The sequence below is a fragment of the Panthera onca genome, chromosome B3 (genome assembly GCF_046562875.1).
Source record: "Panthera onca isolate mPanOnc1 chromosome B3, mPanOnc1 haplotype 2, whole genome shotgun sequence".
Lineage (NCBI taxonomy): Eukaryota > Metazoa > Chordata > Mammalia > Carnivora > Felidae > Panthera > Panthera onca.
In genome coordinates this window covers 112,179,386-112,205,924 of record NC_138344.1, presented here as the reverse complement: position 1 = coordinate 112,205,924, position 26,539 = coordinate 112,179,386, and the positions used below count along the sequence as shown (strand labels likewise).

Sequence of the window (26,539 nt, the reverse complement as noted above, 5' to 3'; positions counted from 1 at the left end):
ATAATTTCTGAGCAATGAATTTCTTGGGGTTGTGTGATAAATGCTCTTTGTCACATATGACAGAATCTTAATGATATTAGAGTATTTTAGGTACAGGAGAAACTCTATTAAATTCCTTGATGGAATATGCTCAGTGGCACTTACACTTTTAGAAAAAAGTATGCTGAAGATCCTTCAGAATAAAACACATCTTCCATAAAATGTTATACCTATCTCCAAGGATAGGAGGTAGGCCGTATGCTTGCAAAATCATTAACGCAAAAGCCTATTGTCTTACCCGTTCATCTGTACTGTCTGTTGCATGATGGGAATAATTGATGAGACCAGGAATGGGCTGCTCACCGTGTGCCATGATAACAGCTGGACTGGTGTAGAATGGATGCTTCTAATGCACAACACATAACAACTATGAGTACAGTGACAGGAAAACATGAAACTATACAAGCAAAATGACTGGAAAGGAAAAGGTGAAAACAAATGAAACAATGAAATGCCAAAAATTCTCAAATGTAGAATGACAATATCAGCTTAGACTTCAAATGTTGTAAGCTTTTTCTTAAGATGGAAATTGACGGCACTTTTTACTCTTTTAATTAAGAGTAAAAGAGAAGATACAATGATTTAAAAATGTACCTATTTAATCAGTTCCATAAAAACAAAATGAAACAAAACAAAGCAAAAATCACATACAACATAACTACTTACTAGTCTTAAGTAAAGACTTAATGGACCACTGAATAGATGTGGAGACAAAGTCATTTGGTCTTCAGTGAAAGAACCACTTACTGGTGGTGTAAAAGGATACCTTAAAAAGATCTCTATGATCCTTTACAATTTATGTGTTGTCAAAAATCCCCTCAAGTTATGTTCATAACCAAAATACCTGGATGACTCTTGAAACTTTAGGAATTACTTCATATAGTAAGATTAGGTTTTTAATCTTTATGCTTTCAATGAACAATCATTATTCTCAGAAGTGATATGTTACTTTCTGAAGATTTTAAAGCATATTGGGTGGATTATACTAAATATGAATAATAATGTAGATGATGTTCTATGACTAAGGTGACTAAATTTATCCAAGTACCACATGGTACTCTATTTACTACCAGAATTGCCCACAGAGAATCTGTAATACTTTGGTACTATTCTAATAATATTACTTTATTAAGTAAAAAATGCAAATACATTGTATCTTATTTCCTCTCTGTAGTACTTGGGTAATTTGGGTCAAGAAATATTTAAATAAGTGTTAATTGCTGAAAAACTCTGTCTTTAAAAAAATCTTTATTAACCTTTCTCAACTAATTTTAAAATTATCTAAGGTCTCTTACCTTCAGTTTGCTGCTCCTTTATGAATTTGTGAATATTTGATGTTTTAAATATAAAAATATTATATATTTAATATGATCACAAAAATGACATTTCTGGAGAGTTCTTAAAATGTCACATTGTTTATCATTACAGCTATACTTCAATAGGTAACAGCAATATTTTTAATGCCTCACAACTGAGAACAAACTTCAGTGCTTTCAACGAGTCTATCTACATTATGGAGGGAACATAGCTGTGAAGTGTCATAAATACCTTAGTTCTTTTTTAAGGATGCCTTGAAGATATACTGAACTTATGAAAAAAATGGGACGGAAAGAGGGATGAAATCAGTACATTTACCTGTGGTTCCTTTAGATCTTTGGGTCTTTGTCAGCGGGCTTACCTTGGCAGCAATTGCTGCTGCAGTTATATGTGATGAAGAACTATCCTCTGTTGAAGCAACACCACTGTCTTTCTTCTCTTCTTCCTCTTCCTCACATTGAACCCCTTTGTCTTCTGTCTGCTTATGGGGGCTAGTTGTGGGAGGAGGGGAAAGAGGAGGTGGTGGGGAAGGTAAATCTTCAAGTTCATCATGCACTTCCTTTACTTTTACAATGGCATCACGTAAAAGGTCAATGGCATGAGGTAGAGCTGGCAGTATAAACTGAAAGCATTCCTGTATACAAGAGGAAGAAAAAAAAAATGAAGATAAAACACCTTTACAGGCATATAAAATGGTAGCAATCACATTTATTTGTGATTTTGGATCTATGTTTCTTTCTGTCAGTCTTAAGAATAAATCATATTTAAGGTACTGTCTTTGTAATATGAAATATGAAGTAAACACTGTATATATTAAAGTATTCTCTGTAAGCTGTAGAACTACAGTAATGTATAAGCCTAGAGTACATTTTTCTTACAGTAAAATTTCTATACAACTTTGGGTCTTAAAGAGGCATTATGAGAAAGGCAGGAAACAGTTTTCACCTTTCTAGTTAGAGCAGAGTACCAGAATTAACAAACCAATTGAGGACTGACTTAATTTATTTGGAGAGCTAACGTTCTGACTACCATCATAAAATACAGCTAGGCAACATTGTGCAATATTGAAAAATAGATATGAGTTTGTACAGAGCACTGCATAAAAATCACTATAGTCTCCTGCTCAAGTGTCCACTGTTACCTGTAATGTATCACCAAAAGAGAATAGGTAGAACTTTAAAACCAGAACATAGGGCCAGATATGTCTGGGGAATGTATCTGGACAGAGGTTTTTCTCTTTTAAAATAACTTACCTTAAAATCTAAGATATAAAGAAATGTCTTAAAATTTACAGAGGGTTATGGGAATATCTGTAAGGGTGCCTAATCTTTTGACTTCTCTTTGTATGGTTCAATCACCTTAGAGATAAAGATTATATGGCAAAGAATTTAACCTTGACTAACGAGAGGTCTGGCCTTTACTCTCAGCTTTTGGGAGGTGAACTCTAGTTCCTGGTCTCACCTAAAAGGAATGTCGCTGATTGCCTGGGTGATCTGCCCACTGGACAATCTAATAATGTGGATTATTATGAGGATTTAGGGAAACATGGGGTCAGTTTGGCCTCTGGAAGAAACTGGAGACTAAAGACAGTTTTTCCTCTGGGAAGGGTTAGACTAAAGGTCAACCATATGGGTAATATGTGATCAAGTCCCAGTAAAAACTCTGGACATCAAAGACAAAGGTGAGTGTGCCTACTTAGTGATATTCTGTGTGTACTGTCTCATATTATGGCCAAGAAGAGGTAATGCTATCCCTGACTCCATGGGAGAGGATGAACAGAAGTTCCTCATTTGAGGAACCTCTCAGAGTTTGCCCTATATGCTACTTCTCTTGGTTGATTTCAATCTGTATTCTTTCCCTGTAATACACCATAACTTTGAGTTTAGCAGCTTTCAATGAGTTCTGTGAGTGCTTCTAGTGAATTATTAAAATTGAGGGTAGTTTTATGGTGCCAGAAGTGAGGGGAGTCTCGTGGAGTGCTCCACATTTATAGCTGGCTAACTTTTGCAGTTGGCCCAAACTCCTTACAGTTGGTGTTAGAAATGAAACTCAGTAGAAAGATCTTGACTCATGTGATCATGAAGCATGATCTGGGAAGAGAACGGAAGAGGGTGGGGATGATGAATCTTTAGAGCCTGGATAAACACAGGATCATGCACAGTATGCAATTGTAACTGTGCTATGATTAGTTATTGGAGATACAAGTTAGCAATGGAATTTTGAAATGAAAGATGCAACTTTTAAGGAGTTGTATTGGATGCATAGATTAACAAGGTAAATATACAATCTCTTGGCTATTGTTATCTGTACTAACTAAAACAAAATGGAGAACGTAGGGGTGGATCCTAAGGTTGCACCAAGCTTAGATTCTGGCTTATCTGACATATAGCTGCTAGCCCCTGAGCTGCTTCCAAAGAAAAATGTTACGCTGAAGGAATAAATAGTAATAAAGTTAGATTTATTCATTAGAGAATGGGGAAAAGAGAAATGGGAGACACAAGGGACTTGTCCTGTCAGGGTAGAAATACTTAAATGATTATTAAGAAATGGATGAATAAAGTGAGTACTGTTGGAGGCAAAAGAAAGGTCTTAATGTAGCACCATTATGGGTTGAGCAGACAGATGGGGAGCACTGGTCTCCCAACATTAAAGGGTCCTAAACAAATCTAAATTTACCCTAGTTTGAAGGAATTTTAAAAGCTAGAAGGCATAGATAACTAAAAGAAACCTCACCTTGAATCACCTTAAGTGAGGGTCCCAAATCTAATCAATAAAAGTCTAGACCAAAGAGTCTGAATCCCTTGGTCCAACCCAGGCCTAGAGATCCAAGGCCATATACACACAAATGGATAAAATGGTCATGGGAGGGAGATCCTTTTCTAGGATTCCTTGACATGGCACTACTCACGTACTGTGATTCTAACACCTGTTGAAGTTCTAATGAGGGGATACAGTTAGACGGGAATTATACAGAGATACAACAGTTGATGGAATTATGGTGAAAGTTGGGATGAAAATTAGAATGTCTGAACAGTGAACTTTATATGAAGTGGTCAGTCTCCTTCACTGGAATGTATTATGGGGATGAATATTATGTTTGACTGGATAATTCTTCCCCTACCTAGTACTGTAAAACAAAGCATATAAATCCACTCTTCCACTAACATAGATTGTACATGTCAAGTGGGAACAAGTAAGATTGCCTGAGTCAACACAGGTTATTAATTGAAGAAGGGAAAAACAAATCAGCTTGATGGGCTGAACTGCATGTTTGCCCCTATGTTTGGGTTTTTACCAACTGATAGGAAGTGTCCAGGGGCCTGGTGGAGTGCAAACTAGGTCTATAGCAAAAACCTGTGAATGCCACCTAAAAACAACTGCTGGGATTTGGGACCAGAAAATTGCCATTTGAGGGGCATTTACTAGCTTGCTATTGGATTTATAATTGAGACTACCCTATGACTGAAGAACATAAAATTATCTTGAAACCTGAAATATCCGTAATGTTTTAGGTAATAGTAGAGAAATGCTCTAATGGGAAGGCAATGCCCAGGAGAGTTCCATAATAAAATGGAAATGGTGCATATAGGATCATGCTACCAGGAGAATGCAAGGAGGTACTCACGAGCAGGTAGCCTCTTTTCACCTAGGGCCGACTTCGGAACCACCTGAGGAGCTGCTGGATCCTATGGCCACTTGGGCCACTTGGGCGGTGCCCTATAAACAGCTTTCTACTGATCAACAAAGAGCTGCTTGGTTTATGGATGGCAATTCCAAGGTGAAGGGACAGCATCCTGTTTGGAAGGCCGCCACTCTGATTGAAGAAGGTAAAAACAAATCAGCTCGATGGGCTGAACTGCATGGTGTTTGCCCCTATGTTTGGGTTTTTACCAACTCATAGGAAGTGTCCAGGAGCTTGGTCATATGGTTAGGCAGAAGGGCAATGGAAAATTGGTCTATCAAAGGGATGCCTGTATAGGACATGGAAATTACTCCGGGAATAGAAGGGGTATATTAAAGTAGAATACGTTAATCCCCATCAGAAAAACCCCCTTTCAGAATGGGAAGTTAACTGGAACTCGTGAGCAGATATCCGAGCATGCACGCTTGACATGGCACCTGGGCCCATGAGATGAATGGACAATGGGGGGCTGCAACAATGCAGAGATGGGCTGAATTGATAAATTTCTCTTGTACCCTCTGAGGCACAAAATGCCAACAAGAACTGTTCTGTCTGCTAACAAAAAAGACAGCAGAAAGCTATATGGCAGATTCCATAGGGGAAGGTCCTACACATAGCTAGCAAGTTGGACTGATGTTGCTAGTCTCTGGAGGCTACAAATGAGTCCTAACAGGAATAGACATTTACTCGGGACTGGGCTTTGCTTACCCAATGGTAGATACAAATGCTCAGTGTACTATGAAAGGACTAGGGCAGAAAATATTGTACCAATGACTGTAGAGTCACATTTCTTTAGACCAAGGTACACACTTTCATATTCAGAGCAATGATTTGATAGAAAATTTGAATGGGCAATGGAAACATTTGTTGTCTAAAAAAGGAAGAGCATGGCTTACATACTCTCATTAGTGTGTGGTCACATTCAACATGAGGGAGGCCAAGGGAGGGTCCCCACTAAATACAGTCCTCTACCTTTCTGGGGAAGAGAGGGTTGGGGGGGTGATGTTGGTAAGACTATATTTTTTCTTTAGGACTATACTTTTTCTTTTATCATATCAGATCAACTTTCTTTTTTTCTACCTGATGCTGTGGTGACAGGAGCAGGGCTGCAACTGTGCGTGCCAGAAGCAGGATGATTCCTAAGCAGAAACTGTATCTTTAAGTCTTTATGTCACAGTTCCTAAGGGCCTGATGAGGTAGATTATGCCTGACTCCATCTGGACAAATTGGGATTGAAAATGGATGCAGTTACATTGCCTGGTGTGTGCGATTGCTCACTAGTTCTGTACCTACTACGTAACCCTACCTAATATGAATGGAAAAGGACTAAGCAGGTGGCACTTGCTAAATAAGTATTACTGGTGGCAATTTGGACCAGCACAGTGGCCAAATCAACTGTCTCATTCAAAGATTTTCATAGGAAAAGTCCGAGTATAAATGGAGAGAAGGAGGAATGGTAACTGGAGGTAAAGGAATGAGTACATGGGTTATGCAATGAAAGAGATCCAATATTATATTGGTGTCTCAAAATCCTTAGAACAAGAGGATACTGTTTCTTAGCTCAGTTGTAATAGATGCCAGAAGGGGTAAAGCCCTATGTTGCTGAGACTACTCCTGCTCTGGGAACCTGATAAGCCTGTAAACCTGAGTAGCATAGTTCTGGGAGACATTTTGGTCATATGATACGATGATGGACTAGGTTGTTAATATCTGTGTAGGACTCCAGTAGTGTGCCAGTATCTTCTGGCTCATATTTCAGGTTATATCTACCACCCTACTGTGAAATGTTATAAAACTGGTGTTGCTAGAAAGATTAGAATACTGATACTGATGATCATATATAATGGGAAATTGGGTTAAATCCCCCTCAAAATATAATACCAATGGAAAAATGATTGGCTTGAAAAAGTCAGCTAATTTCTGTGGTAAATAGTTCTGTTCAAAGTATCACATAATACAAATAGTAGCAGATTGAGGTAGAAAACTTAGTATATTAGTACAAAAATATGAAAATGTGTGTCATGGCTTTAGAGGATAGATTAGCTGTTTCTCAAATTCATCTCTCATACTGGCTTCTTCAAATTTTAGACATATTCATACTGATACTGTTGTTGCATCTGTAATATAAATGCTATAGTAAATATAGATGCCCAGCCAGATAAATACAATCATTTTCTATAAGACAGCCTCAGCCAAAGGCCAGGGGGAAGCTTGTGTAATGAGGACTTAACCTTATCTCAAGAGAGTGTGGCCTTTGTTCTCAGTTTTTGGGATGTGATAGGAGTCTTTGTTTGCCTTGGAGCTTTGGCCACCAGACAGATTTAACAATGTGATTTATGATGGGTGCTTTGGGCATTTGGGTATCAGTTTTGCCTCTGGAAAGTGGTGGGGGCTAAAGGAATCAGCATAACTTTGGAAAGGGCTAGAGACTAAAGGCCAGCCATATTGGCAGAATGTGATGAGCCCCAGTAAAACTCTGAACACCAAAGGCTTGGCGGCTCCCTGATTGGCAATGCTCCCTGTGCTGCCGTACACTGATGCCAAAAGAATAATGCTTTCATGACTCTACAGGGAGAGGATTATAGAAGGTGTGCATTTAGTCCTTCTCTTTTACTCTTGGTTAACTTTAATTTGTATCCTTTCCCTGTCATAAATTATATCCACCAGCATAACATCTTTCAGTGAGTTCTGTGAGTCTTTCTAGTGAATTATCGAAAGTGAGGGTGGCTTTGGGAATATGCTAGGTTGCAACTGGTGTCAGAAGTGAGGGCAGCCTTGTGGAGTGCTCCAGCTTTTTGGTTGACTAATTTGCAGTTGGCTAAAACTTTATACTAAACCATATAAATCTCAAGGTGGCTTACCTGAGATCCTTTCTTGCTACCTGGCAGGTTAATTATGAGAGTTTTACCTCTGATTCCACATACGGGCCTGAAAGGAAAGAGAAACTGGATGAATACTAAATTGCAATGAATGGTTGGTTTAAATACATTCAACAACAGAGATCAAACATTGTATTTCACATGGCAACAACTGTTTTAGAATGAAATTACTACAGCTAGAGATTCACCAATTGTTACACAAATTAGGCATTCTGGCTGAGGTTTTCACAATAGCTAGTGTGTTAGATTGTAAAGATGTACTGACATAAAATCAGAATATATTAGCCAATTTAAAGAAGTAATGGCCAAAATATCGTCTTTCTCTAGCTTCTTTGTATCTCATACAGTTCTAAGATTTCAATGAGATAAATGTAAAAATGTCTAGCACAGTAATATTTTCAAAAGTCTAAAACAAAAAGCACTCAAGAGTTGAGGGAGACTTAAATTTGAGCTATCGCTTCTTAGCAAAGTGTAAATTTTAAAGTAAAATAAGGTCTCTCACAAATGAATGGCAGTGGGGAGAGTTTGGAGAGCTCAGCTGCTAACAGATCCATTGAAAAACAAGGGCAACTGAAAGCAGAAAGGTCTTTCAAGATTACTGTAAATTTCCAAGCCACTTTTAAACTAGGTGGTTAGATAAGAAACATAAACAATGGAAAAGCACTGGAAGACAGGAATCAAGAGTTGAAGGCCTGGATTTCATATGAGAGTTGGAATCATGCTTTTTCAATAACTGGCTGTGTTACTTTCACCTGGTAACATCTAATTTTCATCAGCTGAAAACAAAGGGATTGGTCTATTTCTAAAATTTTAAAACTAAGATTTTTAAGTCATATAACAGTCTTTTCCCAAAACTTGTTCCTATGAATGAGATTATTAACTACTTTCACTCTCTGAAATAACCTAAATTTGTCTTATGTTTTATTGTTTTTTTTTTCTTGAGTCCTGTTCACAAAGACAAGAGATGATAGCTATTTACTTTAAATTTTCCCTATTCTTTTAATTGAAATATAATTGACAAATAGCATTGTATTAGTTTTAGGTGTACAAAAATGATGTGGTATGTATATATATTGGGAAAGGATTATACAATAAGCTTAATTAACAACCATCACTACACAGTTACTATTTTTTTCTTGTAATGAGAACTCTTACAATCTACTTTCTTAGAAACTTTCAAATATACAATATAGCAGTATTTACTATAGTCACCATGCTAACATTACATCCCTTACATTTATCTTATAATTGGAAGTTTGTGTCTTTGACTACCTTCCTCCATTTCACCCATTGTGCAATGCCTGCCTCAGGCAACCACCAATCTGTTCTCTGTATTTATGAGTTTGGTTATTTTTAGATTCCACATATATGTAAGATAATACAGTTATTTGTCTTTCTTCATCTGATTTATTTCCCTTGACATAATGTACTCAGGTCCAACTATGTTGCTGCAAGCAGCAGGATTTCTTTCATTTTTACGTTCAATAATATTCCATTGCATATACATACCACAGTTTCTTCATCCATTCATCTGTCAATAGACACAGGTTGTTCTAGGTCTTGGCTACTGTAAGTAATGCTACAATGAACATGGGAGTGCAGACATCTTTTCAAGATAGTGATTTCCTTTCCTTTGGATAAATACCCAGATGGAACTGCTAGATCATATGGTAGTTCTATTTTTAATTTTTTGAGCAACTGCCATACTCTTTTCCATAGTGACTGAACCAATTTACATTCCCACCAACAGTACACAGCATTCCCTTTTCTGCACATCTTGTTATCTCATCTTGTTTGATAATAGCCATTCTAGCAGGTGAGTAAAGTGGTATTGCATTGCAGTTTTGATTTCCAATTCTTTGTATCTTTTCATGTAACTGTTGGCCATTTAGATCTTATTTGGAAAAATGTTTATTCAGATCCTTTGCCCATTAAAATTTTTTTTTTTTTTTTTTTTTGACAGAGAGGGAGAGTGAGAGAGCAAGCACAAGTGGGGGAGAGAGGCAGAGGGAGAGGGAGATAGAGAGAATCCCAAGCACGCTCCACATTCAGCATGGAGCCTGATGAAGGGCTGGATCCCACAACCCTGGAATCATGACCTGAGCTGAAATCAAGAGTCAGATGCTTGACCAACTGAGCATCCTTGCCCATTTTTTAATTGGATTTTTTTGTACTAAGTTCTATGAGTTCTTTATATATTTTGGATATTATTAACACCTTATTGGATATATAATTTGTGAATATTTTCTTCTGTTCCATAGGTTGCCTTTTCATTCTGTTGATGACTTCCTTTATTGTATAGGTTTTTAGGTTGATGTAGTCCCATTTATTTTTGCTTTTGTTGCCTTTGCTTTTGGAGTCAAATCCAAAAAAGCACTGCCTAAGAATGATGTATAGAAGCTTATCCACTGTTTTATTCTAGGAGTTTTATGGTTTCAGGTCTTACATTCAAGACTTTATATTGAGTTGATTTTTGTGTATGGTTTAAGATAGGATAGTAGTCCTATTGTCATTCTTTTTCATGTAACTGTCCAGTTTTCCCACCATTTATTAAAGACACTATCCTTTCCCCATTGTATTTTCTTGGCTCCTTCGTCCTAAATTAATGGACTACATATGCATGGGTTTTTTTTATGGGTACTATATTTTGTTCAGCTGATCTATGTCTGTTTCTATGCTTTTGATATATTGTTTTGATTACTATAGCTTTGTAATACAGTTGATTAGGAAGTGTGATGACTCTAGCTTTGTTCACATTTCTCAAGATGCTTTCAATATTTGGGGTTTTCTGCATTTCCATTAAGAATGATTGTTCTATTTCTGTAAAAAATGTCACTGGAATTTTGATAGGAATTGCACTGAATAGATAGATTGTTTTGGGAATACGGACATTGTAACAATATTATTTCAATCCATGATCATGAAATATCTTTCCATTTATTTGTGTCTTCAATTTCTTTCATCAATGTCGTGTAGTTTTCAGTGTATAGGACTTTCACTTCCTTCGTTAATTTTATTCCTAGGTATCTTGTTCTTTTTGACGCAATTGTAAATGAGATTGTTTTCTTAATTTCTCTAATAGTTCATTAGTGTATAGAAATGCAACTGATTTATACATATTGATTTTGTAGCCTGCAACTTTACTAATTTGTTTCTTAGTTTTAACATTTTTTTTTTTTGGTGTAGCCTTTAGGGTTTATTATATATAATAACATGTCATCTGCAAACAGACAGTTTCACTTCTTTTCTGATTTGGGTGACTTATCTTTTTCCTTTCTAATTGCTCTGGTTAGGACTTCCAGTATTTTGTTAAATAAAAGTGGTAAGGTAGGCATCCTTGTCTTGTTCCAAGTCTTAGATGGAAAGCTTCCAGTTTTTTACCATTGAGTATGATGTTAGCTGTGGGCTTATCACCTGTGTTATTATATTCAGATACATCTCCTCTATATCCATGTTGTTCAGAATTTCCATCATGAATGGATATTACATTTTGTCAAATGCTTTTTCTGCATCTGTTGAGAGGATTGTATGATTTTTTAATGTTTATTTATTTTTTAGAGAGAAACAGAGAGTGAGCAGGAGAGGGACAGAGAGAGAGAGAGAGGGAGACACAGAATCAAAGCAGACTGAGCTGTCAGCAAAGAGCCTGACATGGAACTCGAACCCTCAAACCGAGAGATCATGACCTGAGCCAAAGGTGGACGCTTAACCATCTGTGCCACCCAGGTGTCCCAAGTATTATATGATTTTTATCCTTTATTTTGTCAATGTGGTCTATCACATCAATTGATTGATGGATGTTAAACCATCATTGAAACACTGGGAAAAAATCCTACTTCATCATGGTCCTTTTATTGTTGTACTCAGTTTGTTAATATTTTGTTGAGGATTTTTGCATCTATGATCATTAGGGATACTGACCTGTATTTTTCTTCTCTTGTAATTTTCTTCTCTGGTTTTGGTATCAGGGTAATGCTGCTTTTATAAAATGAATTTGGAAGTATTCTTTCCTCTTCTATTTTTGGAAGAGTCTGAGAAGGTTTGGTATTAATTCTTCTCTGTTTGATAAAATTCACCAGTGAAGCCATATGGCCATTGATCTGTTACAAGGTTTCAAATTACTGATTCAATCTCCCTATTAGTAATTGGTCTGTTCAGATTTTATATTTCATGATTAAGTCATGGTAGACTGTATGTTTCTAAGAATTTATCCTTATTTTGTAGGTTGTCCAATTTGTTGGCATACAATTAATCACCATAGTCTCTTCTGATCTTTGTATTTGTGTAACATCAGTTCTAACATTTCCTCTTTTATAAATGGTTTTATTTAGTTGAGTCACCTTTTTATTATTATATTTTTGGTGAATCCAATTTTTTAAATCTTTTCTAAGTATCAGCTCTTAATATCATTGGTATTTTTGTTGTTTTAATTCTCTAGATCTTTTATTTCTGCTGTTCTTTATTTCCATCCTTCTAATTATGGGCTTAAAATTTTCTGTTTTAGATCCTTGAGGTATAAAGTTTCGTTGAGATCTAAAGTAGGAAATTATTGCTATGAACTTCCCTTTTAGAATTGCTTTTGCTTCATCTCGCAAGTTTTAGAATGCTACCTTTCCATTTTCATTTCTCCCAAGATATTTCTTGATTTTGTTTTGGTTTCTTCTTTGAACCACTTGTTCAGTAGCATGTAGTTGAATCTCCATATATTTGTGATTTTTCCATTTTTCTTCTTGTAATTTCTAATTTTATACAATTATGAATAAAAAAGACGCTTGATATGATTTTAATCTTAAATTTATTAAGATTTGTACTGTGGTTTAATATATGATCATGGAGAATGGACCAAGTGTGTTTGAGAAAAATGTGTATCCTGCAGCTTTTGGAAGGAAAGTTCTGTAAATGTCTATTAAGTCCATTTGGTCTAAAGTGTCATTAAGTGTAATGTTTCCTTACTGATTTTCTGTATGGGTGATCTAATCATTGATGAAAGCACAGGGTACTGAAGACTCCTACCATTATTGCATTGCTCTCTAATTTTCCCTTAAAGTTTGTTAATTTTTGCTTTATATATTTAGATACTCCATTCTTTGGTGCATAAGTTTTAGCAAATGTTGTATCCTCTTGTTGGATTGATCCCTTTATTATTATACAATGACCTTCTTTTGCGTTTTTCTTGAAATCTGTTTTGTATAAGCATAATTATCTCAGCTTTCTTTTGTTTTCCATTTGAAAATATCTTTTTCCATCCTTTCACTTGCATTCTGTGTGTGTCCTTACATCTGAAGTGAGACTCCTGTTGGCAGAATATAGTGGTGTCTTGTTTTCATTAATCCATTCGCCACTCTATGTTTTAATTGGAGAATTCAGTCCATTTAAAGTAATTATTAATAGGTAGGGACTGACTGTAATTCTGTTGTTTTCTGGCTGTTTTGTAATACCTTTGTTTCTTCTTTTGCTCCCTTTCTTTGTGATCTGATGGCTTTCTGTAGTGGTGTGTTTCAATCCCTTTCTCTTTATCTTTTGTGTGTCTCCTATAGGTTTTTGCTTTGTGGTTACCATGAGGCTTACATAAAAAATATTTATAACAGCTGATTTGAAGTAGATAATAACTTAAGTTTGAAAACATTCTAACACTCTACATTTTTACACCCTGCACTACTTCTATTTTTGGTGTCACAATTTACATCTCTTTAACTTGCATATCCATTAATAAGTTACTATAGTTATAGTTATTTTTTAATACTTTTGCCGTTTTTTTTTTTTTTTTTGAGAGACATAGAGTGAGCAGGGGACAGGCAGAGAGAAAAGGAGAGAGAGAATCCCAAGCAGGCTCCCCATTGTCAGTGCAGAGCCCTCACCAACCGTGAGATCATGACCTGAGCGGAGATCGAGAACTGGAGGCTTAAATGACTGAGCCACCCAGGCACCCCAATACTTCTGTCTTTTAACTTTCACATTAGATATATAAGTGATCAATCCATCACCATTAAAACATTATTCTAAATTCAACTATATATTTATTTTTACCAGTGAGATTTACACTTTCATTTGTTTTCCTGTTACTAAATATTATCCTTTTGTTTCAGCTAAAAGAAATCCCTTTAACACTTCTTGTAAGGCCAGTCTAGTAGTGCTGAATTCTTCAGCTTTTGCTCATAAGGAAAACTCTTTCTCTCTCCTTCAATTCTGAAGGACAACATTGTTTGGTAGAGGATTCTTGTTTGGCAGGCTTTTTTTTTTTTTCTTTCAGCACTTGAATATTTTTTGTCACTCCATTCTGACCTGCAAAGTTTCTGCTGAAAAAAAATCTACTGATATTTTCTAAGGATCCCTTGTATATAAAAAAAGTTTTTTTTTCTCTTGCTGCTTTTATGTCTTTCAGCGGGTCTATTTGGATTCATCCAGTTTGGAACTCTTGGGCTTCTCGAGTCTGGATGTCTATTTCCTTCCTTAGCTTAGGGACATTTTCAGCCATTATTACTTCAAATAAGCTTTCCACTTCTTTCCCTTTTCTCCATCTGGGATCTTTACACTGTGAATACTAGTCTGCTTGATGCTGTCCCAAAAGTGTCTTAAACTATGTTCAATTTTTTTGTTTCTCCTCTGACTGAATTCCATTGCCCAGTCTTCAAGTTTGCTGATTCTTCTGCTTCATCTAGTGTTGTTAAATTCCACTACTGATTGTTTTAGTTATGTATTCTTCAGCTATGTGATTTTTGTGTGGTACCTCCTATATTCTCTCTTTTGAAATTCTCACTTTGTTCAGACATTATTCTCCAGACCTTGGTGACTATCTTTAGGACCATTATTTTGATCTCTTTATCAGTTAAATCATCTATCTCTCTATCATTAATTGTTTTTATGAGGTTTTATCTTTAAGGTACAGAGAATTTGACTGATATATGCCCCTGGGATCTTTGTAATTTTATACAGCAAGTTCATCCTATCTGTGTTAATGTAGATTCCTTTTCTAAGGATAATGGCAATGAATTTATCCTGACAATAATGTATTTCAATATATTTGTAATTTATAAAGTACTATGGAACTTGGAATTTAATTTCCAATTATAAGAATGTAACTCTATTTTCCAAGAATGTTTAAGAATGTTCCAAGTATTAAGTCCCTTCACCACAAGGTTATTGGCAAATACAAATTCAGTTAATTCTTTTTATTCCAACTTTTTGGTAAACAAGCCCAGGCCTATTATATTTCCAAAAATACTTCATCTACTCTCGGATGACATCTTAAATAGTAGTGCTAATAAATGTATAAATAAAAACTCCAGTCAGTATTGTATGTATGTAGAAAAGTTATAATATCTAGATTACTACTTTTCTGTGTGTGTGTTATGCATGTATTGTGTATATAATTAAAAACCTTAGTATATATTCATGAGAGACTATATCTGTTACTTTCTCTTAATCTTTTTGGACTTTTATTTTGCCACTTTTTCAAAAAGTCCATCAGTTTCTTTCAATATCTAAAAATTAATTTTGGGATGTAGTTTTTCATCTATAGAATGTCCAGAGTCATGGCAAAAAGAAAATATTTTAACTTTATATACCTCTTTTGTTTATTTTCACAAACACTATCTTATTTAATAATTTTCAAAAATACAAGTACTATAGTCTTAGTATATTCCAACTAAGGCATATTAGGAAACTAAGGACTCGCACTAAGTATTATGAGATAAACGCAACTCTCTTCCTTAGGGAATTTACAAATGTAATACAAAACATTAAAGCACATAAACAACTATAAGATAGTAGGTAATGACACAAATTGACAAAAAGTGCTGTAAGTTCAAAATAAGAGTTGTAAACTTTTTGGTGAGGATGAGGTAAGTCTTCATGGAAGAGGTAACATTTGAGTGATTTTCTAAAGGAAAATATTTCAATAGGTAGGAAAAAATGGGGGAAGGGTAAGAAAAATAGGGTAGTTTAGATAGAGAAGAAATACAAGGTAAAAGCACAGAGACAAAAAAGAACCAAGTACATTTTGGGTATATTAAGTCTTTCATCTAGGGAGAGCACAGTCTACTCAAAAGACTAATGTGAGGTAAGAAGTACCAATGGACAGATGTCATGGTCTGATAAATTAGTATTTCCAAAATGTAGTCTCTGCACGAGAACATAGCATCATTTGGTAATTTGCTAGACATGTAAAATCTCTCATATTGCCCCTCTCCTTTCCTTAATGCTATTGATCTACTCTTTACTATTAACGTAATCCTGGCTTAGTTACATAGCCTCTCTAATGCTTAGTTTTCAAAACCTGAGTGATTGTAAGGATTAATATAATCTTTGAAATATAATGTATAGTGTCTAGTATATTATGGATAATCAATAAATACTGGCCACTTTTCCCTTAAAAAGTACATTGGGATTAGATGAAGAAGGTCATGAATTCCCTGTAAAGATGTAGACCTTTTTTTTAATTATTAAATTTTTAATTTCAATTCCAGTACAGTTAACATACAGTGTTATATTAGTTTCAGGTGTAGAATATAATGATTCAACAAATCTATACATTTCTCAGTGCTCATTATGATAACTGTAATCTTAATCACCTTTACCCACTGCATCCATCTCCTCACCCACCACCCATCTGGCAACTACCAATTTATTCTCTTTAAGTCTTTTTTTTTCTGTTTGTTTCATAAAGTCCACATATGAGTGAAATCATATGGTATTTGTCTTTACATGAGTTATTTCACTTAGCATTATGTCCTCTAGATCCACTCATGTTGTTTCAAATGACAAGATTTCATTCTTTTTATGGCTGAATAGTATTCCATTCTATAGATATACCACATCTACTTTATCTATTCATCTATGGATGGACACTGGGTGCCTTCCATATCTCAGCAATTATAAATGATGCTGCAGTAAATATAAAGATGCATATATCCTTGAATTTTTGTTTTAATTTTTTTGGGCAAATACCCAGTAGTGAAATTACTGGATCATATATGGTAATTCTATTTTTAATTTTTTGAGGAACCTCGTATTATTTTCCATAGTGGCTACACCAGCTTGTATTCCCACCAACAGTGCATGAGGATTCCTTTCTCTCTACATCCTTGCCAGCACTTGTTAATTCTTGTTTTTTATTTTAGTTATTCTGAACAGGAGTGAGGTGGGTATCTCACTGTGGTCTTGATTTGCATTTCTGATGATTAGTGATATTGAGTATCTTTTCATGTGTATGTTGTCTCTCTGTATGTTTTCTTTGGAAAAAAGTCTGTTCATGTTCTGCCTATATTTAATTGGATTATTTTTTGGTGTTCAGTTGCATAGCTTCTTTATATATTTTGGGTGCTAACCCTTTATCATATATGTAATTAGCAAATATCTTCTTGCATTTATTAGGTTGTCTTTTTGTTTTGTTGGTTTCCTTGGCTTTGCAAGAGCTTTTTATTTTGGTGTAGTCCCAACAGTTTAATTTTGCCATTTGTTTCCCTTGCCAAAGAAGACAGATCTAGAAAAATGTTTCGATAGCAGGTGTCAAAGAGATTATTACCTATGTTTTCTTGTAGGAATTTTATGGTTATAGGTCCTACATTAGGTCTCTAATCCATTTTGAGTTTATTTTTGTGTATCATGTAAGAAAGTGGTCCAGTTTCATTCTTTTCAGTCTAGCTGTTCAGTTTTTCCAACATCACTTATTGAAGAGACTCTTTCACCCATTGTATATTTTTGCCTCCTTTCTCATAGACCAATTGACCATAAAATCATGGGTTCATTTCTGGGCTCTTTATTCTGTTCCATTGATCTATTTGTCTATTTTGTCCCAGAACCATACTGTTTGGATTCCTACAGTTCTTCAGCATGTATTGAAATCTGGGATTGTGAGACCTCCAGTTTTGTACTTCTTTTTCAAGACTGCTTGGGCTACGTTCAGAGTCTTTTGTAATTACATATAAATTAGAAGATTATTTGTTCGGGCTTTGTGAAAAATGTTGCTGGAATTTTGATGGATTGCATTAAATCTGAGATTGCTTTGGGTGGTATCGACATCTTAACACTATTGGTTCTCCCAACCCATAAGCAGGTAATACTTTTTCCATTTGTATCATCTTCAATTTTTTTCATCAAGGTTTTATACTTTTTCCAATTACAGGTCTTTTATGTCTTTGGTTAGGTTCATTCCTAAGCATCTTATTTTTTTGGTGCAATTGTAAGTGGGATTATTTTCTTAATTTCTTTCTGTTACTTCATTATTGGTGGATAGAAATCCAACAGATTTTTGTATATTAATTTTGTATCTTGAGATTTATTGCATTCATCAATTCTAGTAGTTTTTTGGTGGAGTCTTTAGAGTTTTCTATATATAGTATCATGACATCTGCAAATAGTGAAAGTTTTACTTCTTCCTTATCAGCCTGGATGTCTTTCATTTCTTTATCTTGTGTATTTGCTGTGGCTAGGACTCTCAGTATTATATTGATTAAAAGTGGTGAGAATGGACATCCTTGTCTTATTCCTGATGTTAGAAGAAAAGCTCTCAGTTTTTCACCACTGAGTATGATTTTAGTTGTGGGTTTTCATGTATTACCTTTATTATGTTGAGGCATGTTCCCTATAAATATATTTGATTGAGAGTTTTTTCATGAAAGGATGTTATATTTTGTGAAATGCTTTTTCTGCATCTATTGAAATGATTATATTGTTTTATATCCTTTCTCTGGTTAATGTGATGTATCATTTTGATTGATTTGAGAATATTGAACCACCCTTGTATCCCTGGAATAAATTCCACTTAATCATGGCAAATGACTTTTTAAATATATTGTTGGATTTGGTTTGCTAATAATTTGTTGAGGATTTTTGCATGTATGTTCGTCGCAGATATTGACCTATAGTTTTCCTTTTTTGTGGTGTCTTTCTCTGGTTTGGTTATTAGGGCAATGCTTGCTTCATAGAATGAATTTGGAAGTTTCTTTTCCTCTATTTTTTGGAATAGTTTGAGAAAAATAGGTATTAACTCTTTTTTCAGTGTTTGCTAGAACTCACCTGTGAAGCCATCTGGTCCTGGACTTGTTTGTTGTGATTTTTTTTTTTTTTTTAAGTTTACCTATTTATTTTGAGACAGCGAGTGCAAGAGGGGACTGGGGGGGGGGGAAGAGGGAGGGAGGGAGGGAGGGAGGGAGGGAGAGAGAGAGAGAGAGAGAGAGAGAGGGAGGGAGAGAGGGAGAGGGAGAGAGGGAGTATCTCAAGAAGGCTCCACGTTGTCAGCGTGGGGCCTGACGTTGGGGCTCAAACCCATGACCCATGAGATCATGACCTGTCACAAAATCAAGAGTCAGATGCTTAACTGACTGAGCAACTGTGGAGCCCTTGGGAATTTTTTGATTACTGATTCAATTTCATTGCTAGTAACCGGTCTGTTTAAATTTTGTACTTCTTCCTGATTCCATTTTGGGAAGTTACATACATGTTTTTAGGAAATTTGCTTTTCCTCCAGGTTGTCCAATTTGTTGGTATATAATTTTTTGTAATATTCTGTCATAATCATTTGTATTTCTGTGGAATTGGCTGTTATTTCTTCTCTTTCATTTCTAATTTTATTTTTTGAGTCCTCTCTCTCTCTTTTGATAATTCTGACTAAAGGTTTAGCAATTTTGTTGATTTTTTTCAAAGAACCAGCTCTTGGTTTCATTGATCTGTTATGTTTTTTTTAAATTTCTATTTCATTTATTTCTGATCTAATCCTTATTATTTCCTTTCTTATAATGGCTTTGGGTTTTATTTATTCTTCATCTAGCTCTTTTAGGTGTAAGCTTAGGTTGTTTATTTGAGATTTTTGCTCCTTCTTGAGGTAGGCCTCAAGATTGTTATAATTATTGTATTGTTAAAAAAACTTGCAACAAACAAAAGTCCAGTACCAGATGACTTCACAGGGGAATTCTAGCAAATGCTTAAAAAAAAGAGTTAATACCTATTTTTCTCAAACTATTCCAAAAAATACAGGAAGGGAAACTTCCAAATTCATTCTATGAGGCAAGCATTGCCAAGCATTGCCATATACATATACATATACATATGTATGTAATTATAGTATATATATATATATATATATATATATATATATATATACACACACACATATAATTATATTTTATATATGTATAATACTATATATAATTGTTAATAGAATTATAATATAATTGTATTGTTATAATCTTCTCTCTTAGAACAGCTTTTGCTGCCTCCCAAAGATTTTGGACCAGTATGTTTTCATTTTCAATTGTCTCCATAGATTTTTTTGATTTCCTGGTGGACCCATTCACTGTTTAATAGCACTTTTTTTTTTTTTATCTTCAATGTATTTGTATTCTTTCCAAATTTTTTCACTTCTAGTTTTACATTGTTGTGGTCAGAAAGGATGCATGATATGATTTCAGTCATTTTGATTTTGTTTAGACCTGTTTTGTGGCCTAATCATGTGATCTATTCTGGATAATGTTCCATGCACACTTGAAAAGAGTGTGTATTTTGCTGTTTTTGGATGGGAAGTTTTGAATACATCTGTTAGATCCATCTGGTACAATGTGTCATTCAAAGCCACTGTTTCCCAGTTAATTTTCTGTCTGGATGATCTATCTACTGATGTAAGTAGGGTGTTGAATTCTCCTACTATTATTGTATTATTGTCAATTTCTTTCTTCATGCCTGTTAATAGTTGCTTTATGTATTTGGATGCTTCTACATTGGGTGCATAAATATTTACAATTGTTATAGCTTTTTGTTGGATTGCTCCCTTTGTGCATATGTAGTGTCCTTTTTTTGACTCCTATTACAGTCTTTGTTTTAAAATCTATTTTGTACAAGATAAGTATTGCTATGTCAGCTTTCTTTTCACTTCTATTTGCATAATAAATGTTTTTCCATTCCTTCACTTTGAATCTGCAGGTGTCTTTAGGTGTGAAATGAGTCTCTTGTAGGCAGCTTATAAATGAGACTTGCTTTTTACGCAGTCACCCCATGTCTTTGGAGCATTTATTCCATTTAAATTCAAAGTAATTATTGATAGGTGCATACTTATTGCCACTTTGTTACTTCCTTTATGGTTGTTTTTGTAGTTCTTTGTTCTTTTCTTCTCTTGCCCTCTTTCCTTGTGGTTTATGATTTCTGTAATGATATGCTTGGATTCCTTTCTCTTTATTTTTTGTGTATCTACTACAGGCTTTTGATTTGTGATTTCCACCAGGATTATATATAACATCCTACGCATACAGCAGTCTATATTAGGATGATGGTGCCTAAGTTTGACACTATCCTGAAGAACCAAAGTTTTATTCTCTCCCCAAGTTTTCATGTATATGATGTCATACTTTCCATGCTTTTATCTTGCAAATACCTTGACTGATTTTTATAGATACAATTGATTTTTATTATTGTTGCACTTTAACCTCTGTACTGGTTTTATAAGTGATCGATGTACTACTTTAATCATGTTTGTATGTACCTGTGAAATTTTTTCTTTTCATAATTTTTTAAATCCTGATTATGGCTTTTTCTTTCCACTCAAAGAATTCCCTTTAACATTTCTTGTAAGGGTAGTTTAATGGTGAGGAATTCTTTAACTTTGGTTAGTCTGGAAAACTCTTTAAAGCTCCGTCTATTTGGATTGAGAAGCTTGCTGGATATTCTGGTTGCAGATTTTTTCCTTTCAACACTTTGAACATATCAATGCCACTCCCTTTTGGTCTGCAGAGTTTCTGCTTAAAAAAAAATCACTAATAGGTTTACAGAGTTTCTCTTGTATATAACTGTTTTCTTTTCTGTTGCTACTTTAAAAATTCTATTTTTGTCATACTTTTTGCCATTTTAATTATTATGTGTCCTGGTATAGACTCCTTGGGTTGATTTTGTAAGGGGCTTGATTTTGCCTCCTGGATCTGAATGTCTGTTTCCTCAGACTAGGGATGTTTTCAGCTACTACTTTTTCAAATAAATTTTATGCTCCCTTTTCTCTCTCCTCTTACTGAAATCCCTATAATGAAAATATTATTAACACTTGATACTATCACTGAGTTTCCTTAATCTATTCTCAATTTTTATTATTTTTTGTATTTGCTGTTCAGCTTGCTTGCTTTACATTACTCTGTCTTCCAACTTGCCAATCTGTTCCTCTGCTTCTGTTTATCTACTATTTACTCCCTCTTGTGTATTTTTTATTTCAGTTATTGAGTTCTTCATCTCTGGTTATTTTATATATTTTCTATCTCTTTGTTGAAGGTCTCACTGAGATCCTCTCACTGTTTTCTCAAGTCCAGTAAGTATGTTTGTAACTATTATATTGAATTCTTTATAAGGCATATTACTTATCTTCATTTCATTTAGCTCCTTTGCTGTGATTTTGTCTTGTTCTTCAATTTGGGACACATTCCTCTTTCTCCTCATTTTGTCCAACTTTGTGATTTTTATCCTACATATTAGGAAAGTCAACATTTCCTGATCAAGAAGTCTTGTAGGGGCGCCTGGGTGGCTCCGTCGGTTAAGCGTCCGACTTCAGCTCAGGTCACGATCTCGCGGTCCGTGAGTTCGAGCCCCGCGTCAGGCTCTGGGCTGATGGCTCAGAGCCTGGAGCCTGCTTCCGATTCTGTGTCTCCCTCTCTCTCTGCCCCTCCCCCATTCATGCTCTGTCTCTCTCTGTCCCAAAAATAAATAAACGTTAAAAAAAAAAATTTAAAAAAGAAGTCTTGTAGTGTCTTGTAGTGCAATGTCCCCTGTTCACAAGAACGTGTTGCTTCAGGGCTGTCTCCTATGTGTGTTGCTTGCATTCCACTGTTGTGGCTGAGCCATGTCTGCCTTCAGGCCAGTTGGCTTCCATGGCCCTCTGTGCTTGTGGTGGGCAGAGTTTGGTCTCTGTGCAGTTAAGGGGTCAGTCTGGGGCTGACTTGGGCTTGAAGTTTGGCTAGATCAGATGCCTCCCTCAGTCTGTTTGCCAGAAATGTGATCACACCAGATTGCAGGGCACTCTCCCTGCATTGTTCCCCAAGAGACTCTTTGGTGGGAGGGGCCTGCAGTCATACCAGACGCCTGCCCCCAGTCTGTCTGCTGGGGTTGCAGTCACACTGAACTACAGGGTTCTTTCTTTGCTACTCCCTGTGAGGTTTTTTAAATTTTTTAAATATTTATTTATTTTTGAGAGAAGACAGAGGCACAGCATGAGTGGGGGAAGGGCAGAAAAAGAGGGAGACACAGAATCCAAAGCAGAATCCAGGCTCTGAACTGTCATCACAGAGCCTGACGTGGGGCTCGAACTTGCCAACTTTGAGATCATGACCTGAGTCGAAGTCGGGTGCTTAACTGATTGAGCCACCGAGGCACCCTTCCCAGTGAGGTTTTAATTGGTGGGTGAAGCTGGCAATCAGATAAGATGTCTGACCCCAGCCCACTGTTGGGCTGCAGTTAACCTGTATGTATGGTTATCTTCCCTACTCCCCAGGGCAAGAACTACTTAGTCACTTTAGAGTGGTGCTGGCCACTGCTGGGGCTGCTCGCAGAATGAAACATGTTAGGTGCCACTTTGGAGAGACCCCTGATGAGTAGGGTGGGTTGGATGGAGCAGTCCACAGGAGCTTTTCAAACTGCTGCTTCTACACTGATTTCAGTGGGTTGTTTGCTATACTGTTCTCTTTAAGGGTGAGGATTCAATTTCCTATCACCTCTGGCTCTCCCAGAGCCAAGCTGCTGATTTTTAAAGTTCCTAGTGTTAAGTCCACTGGCTGTAAAACTCATGAAGTTAAGCCCCACTGGTTTTCAAAGCCAAATGTTATGGGGACTCATCTTCCCAGGGCAGGTCACCTGTATCTGGGGTGCCTAGTGTAGTTTGTTCTTCCTTTTCCATGCTTGTGGTATTCCTCCTGATGTGGTTAGTCTCATAGGTTAGTTTGGTTCCATACCATAGTTGCCCAGGTCTCTACTCTTCCTATTGTTTTTTTCATGTGGCCTCTTCTTTACAGCTACCTGTGGAGAGTCTGTTCTGCCTGTCTCGTTTTCTGGGTTTGTTACATTGACATGGCTGTTATCTAGGTGTATCCATGGGATGAGGTGAACTTAGGATCCTCCCACTTCTCAGTCTCTAGAATGTATTCCTTTTTCTTGCATTTTATTTATTAAAAAGTTTTTTTTAATATATGAAATTTATTGTCAAATTGGTTTCCATAATTAAAAAGTTTTTTAAATGTTTGTTTATTTTGGGAGAGAGTGAGAGTATGAATGGGCAAGGGGCAGAGAGAGAAGGAGACACAGAATCTGAAGCAGGCTCCAGGCTCTGAGCTGTCAGCCCAGAGCCCAATACAGGGCTTGAACTCACAAACCACGAGATCATGATCTGAGCTGAAGTTGGACGCCTAACTGACTGAGCCACCCAGGGGCTCCAAGAATGTATTCTTTTTATCTTTCATTTCATTTCATTTTATTTCAGAGAGAGGGAGAGAATGAGTGGGGGAGAAGGGCAGAGGTAGAGAGAGAGAGAATCTTAAGCAGGCTCTATGCTTGGCCAGGAGCTGAACATGAGGCTTGATCCCATGACCCTGGGATCATGACCTCTAGAGTCAGATGCTCAACTGACTGAGCCACCTACACATCCCTCTAGAATGTATACTTAACACAATGGGGACCACTGATAGATTCTTTTTAATATTATCAAAGACTATGTCAAAAATAATAGTCTAAGATAACATGAAAGGGAATGATAGAAGATATAAAGAAAAAAGTATGATAAAAGTTCAATGATTTTTTTTGCTTCATATTCTGTGATGTATCTGTTTCAGTACCTTATACAGTACCTTGTTTTTTCTAGAGAATATCTTACTTCCTTTTCTACTGTTTTTTCTCTTTTCTCTTTTGAGGGAAGGGAGGGTGCAGAGAACTAACTTTTTCTTTTGCCATTAAAAATATGGAAAAGATGTTAAGATGACTTGTAAGTAACTTAACATCTAATATTTAACTAGTACTTTTTACCTGTCATATACTATACTAGTAATTTTATTTTCTACTCAGAACATCCATGAGGTAGGCATTATATATTACCTTTCAGTTTTTAATATGTAAACATAAATTTCTGACATCTTTGAAAGAAACTACTTACTCTTTAGTTCTAATTTTTAGATATTTCTACATATGATACAGAAGATAAAATTATTATTTTTGTCAGCACTAGAGTTAAGATAGCAACATGTTATTCAACAAAAAGTTGAGATATATTTTCTTAAATTTACTTATGAAATAAACATCAGAAAAAGAAATATAAATAAGATAAGGATTTTTGTTTGTATCCTTTGAAAGATTGTTCTGGTTTTGTCTTCTTCAAACATATCAAATTAGAAAAGGCATAAACAGCCAGACATATTCAATATTAAGTGGTAAGACAGAAGTAGTTTTTTAAAATAAGGAATATATTTAAAATCAAATTAACTCAGTTAGTGCATTACCCTCAGTAACAGATTGAATTATCATTAATTTCAATATAAATCCATCTAGTGGAGAGCTACCAAGGCAAAAAACAAAAACAAAATACAAGAATAAAAAACCTGAACTTATTTTCCAATTAATTGTGGGATAATTTGTTATTTTTATTACTTAAAACACCTTCCAATATATAAACAGTATGGTTACTAGAGTGAATTCATTTATTTATTTAGCAAGTATTGAGTGCTTACCATAGGCAAGGCAGTGTTAAGCAATGGGGTTACAAGAATGAGTAAATAATCTTGCCTTAGGGGAGTTTACAGATTTATAGGAAAATATCAGTAAATGTTAAGATAATTAAATAGGTGCTACGGGTACATGAAAAACTATGGAAATGGTAGGAAGGCATTTTAGTCTTAGGTGAGAAAGGGTAATGGTGATTAGGGAAGAAAAAAAAATTTAAGCTGCTACCTGAAAAACAGGTTTAGAGGCAGTCTGGGAAGAACATTCCAGGCAGAGGAAATGGTATGTAAAAAGGACTCAGAAGCTAGCAAGAGAACCTGATGTGTGTGGTAACAACAATGAGGACAAATGGGTGGAACAGAGTAAATGGGTCTCTCCCCAAAAATTTGTATGTTGAAATCCTAACCCCAATTGTGATGGTATAAGGAGATAAAGCCTTTGGGAGGTACTGAGGTCATGAGGGTGAAGCCATCATAAATGAGATTAGTGCCTTTAAAAAAGGGACTCCAAAGAGCTCTCTCACTGTTGACCCATTGCCACATAAGGATACAAACATAAGTCAGAATTCTACAACCTGGAAGAGGCTCTCATCAGAACCTAACCATGCTGGCATTCTACTCTCAGATTTAAAGCATCTAGAATTGGGAGAAATAAGATTCTGTTTAGAAGCCACCCAGTCTATGATGCTTTGTTATAGCAGCCCAAATTAAAACAGTGGGTGGGAAATGCTGCTAAAAAGGCAGTTAGCAGAGATAGTTTATATAGGCCCTGGAAAATAATCTTAAAGAAATCAATTTGTATTCATAGGAAAATGACATTTCACTTAAGTTTTGAGAAGAAGAATAATATGTTGATATTTTTGTTTTCAAAGGATATCTCTGGGCTGCAACTTGAAAAACTGATTTGATGGGTGGGAAACAGGAAGCAAAGAAACCTGTTGAGAGAATGTTGGAAT

At 35.6% G+C, this 26,539-nt stretch overlaps 1 protein-coding gene across 15 annotated transcripts in view; it reads right to left on the bottom strand.

Moving 5' to 3' along the window:
• GPHN (gephyrin) overlaps positions 1-26,539 on the bottom strand; it is a 621,678-nt gene that overhangs the window by 232,857 nt on the left and 362,282 nt on the right. For 8 of the 15 annotated variants that reach the window (XM_078448108.2, XM_078448105.2, XM_078448106.2 and 5 more), the window contains 3 exons: positions 7,900-7,966; positions 1,718-1,990; positions 278-385 (listed from right to left, as the gene is read on the bottom strand). In XM_078448108.2, coding sequence (XP_078304234.1) covers positions 278-385; positions 1,718-1,990; positions 7,900-7,966 — 448 coding nt within the window. The remainder of the gene's footprint in view (positions 1-277; positions 386-1,717; positions 1,991-7,899; positions 7,967-26,539) is intronic. The other 7 variants (XM_078448110.2, XM_078448116.2, XM_078448118.2 and 4 more) reach the window with 1 other exon arrangement.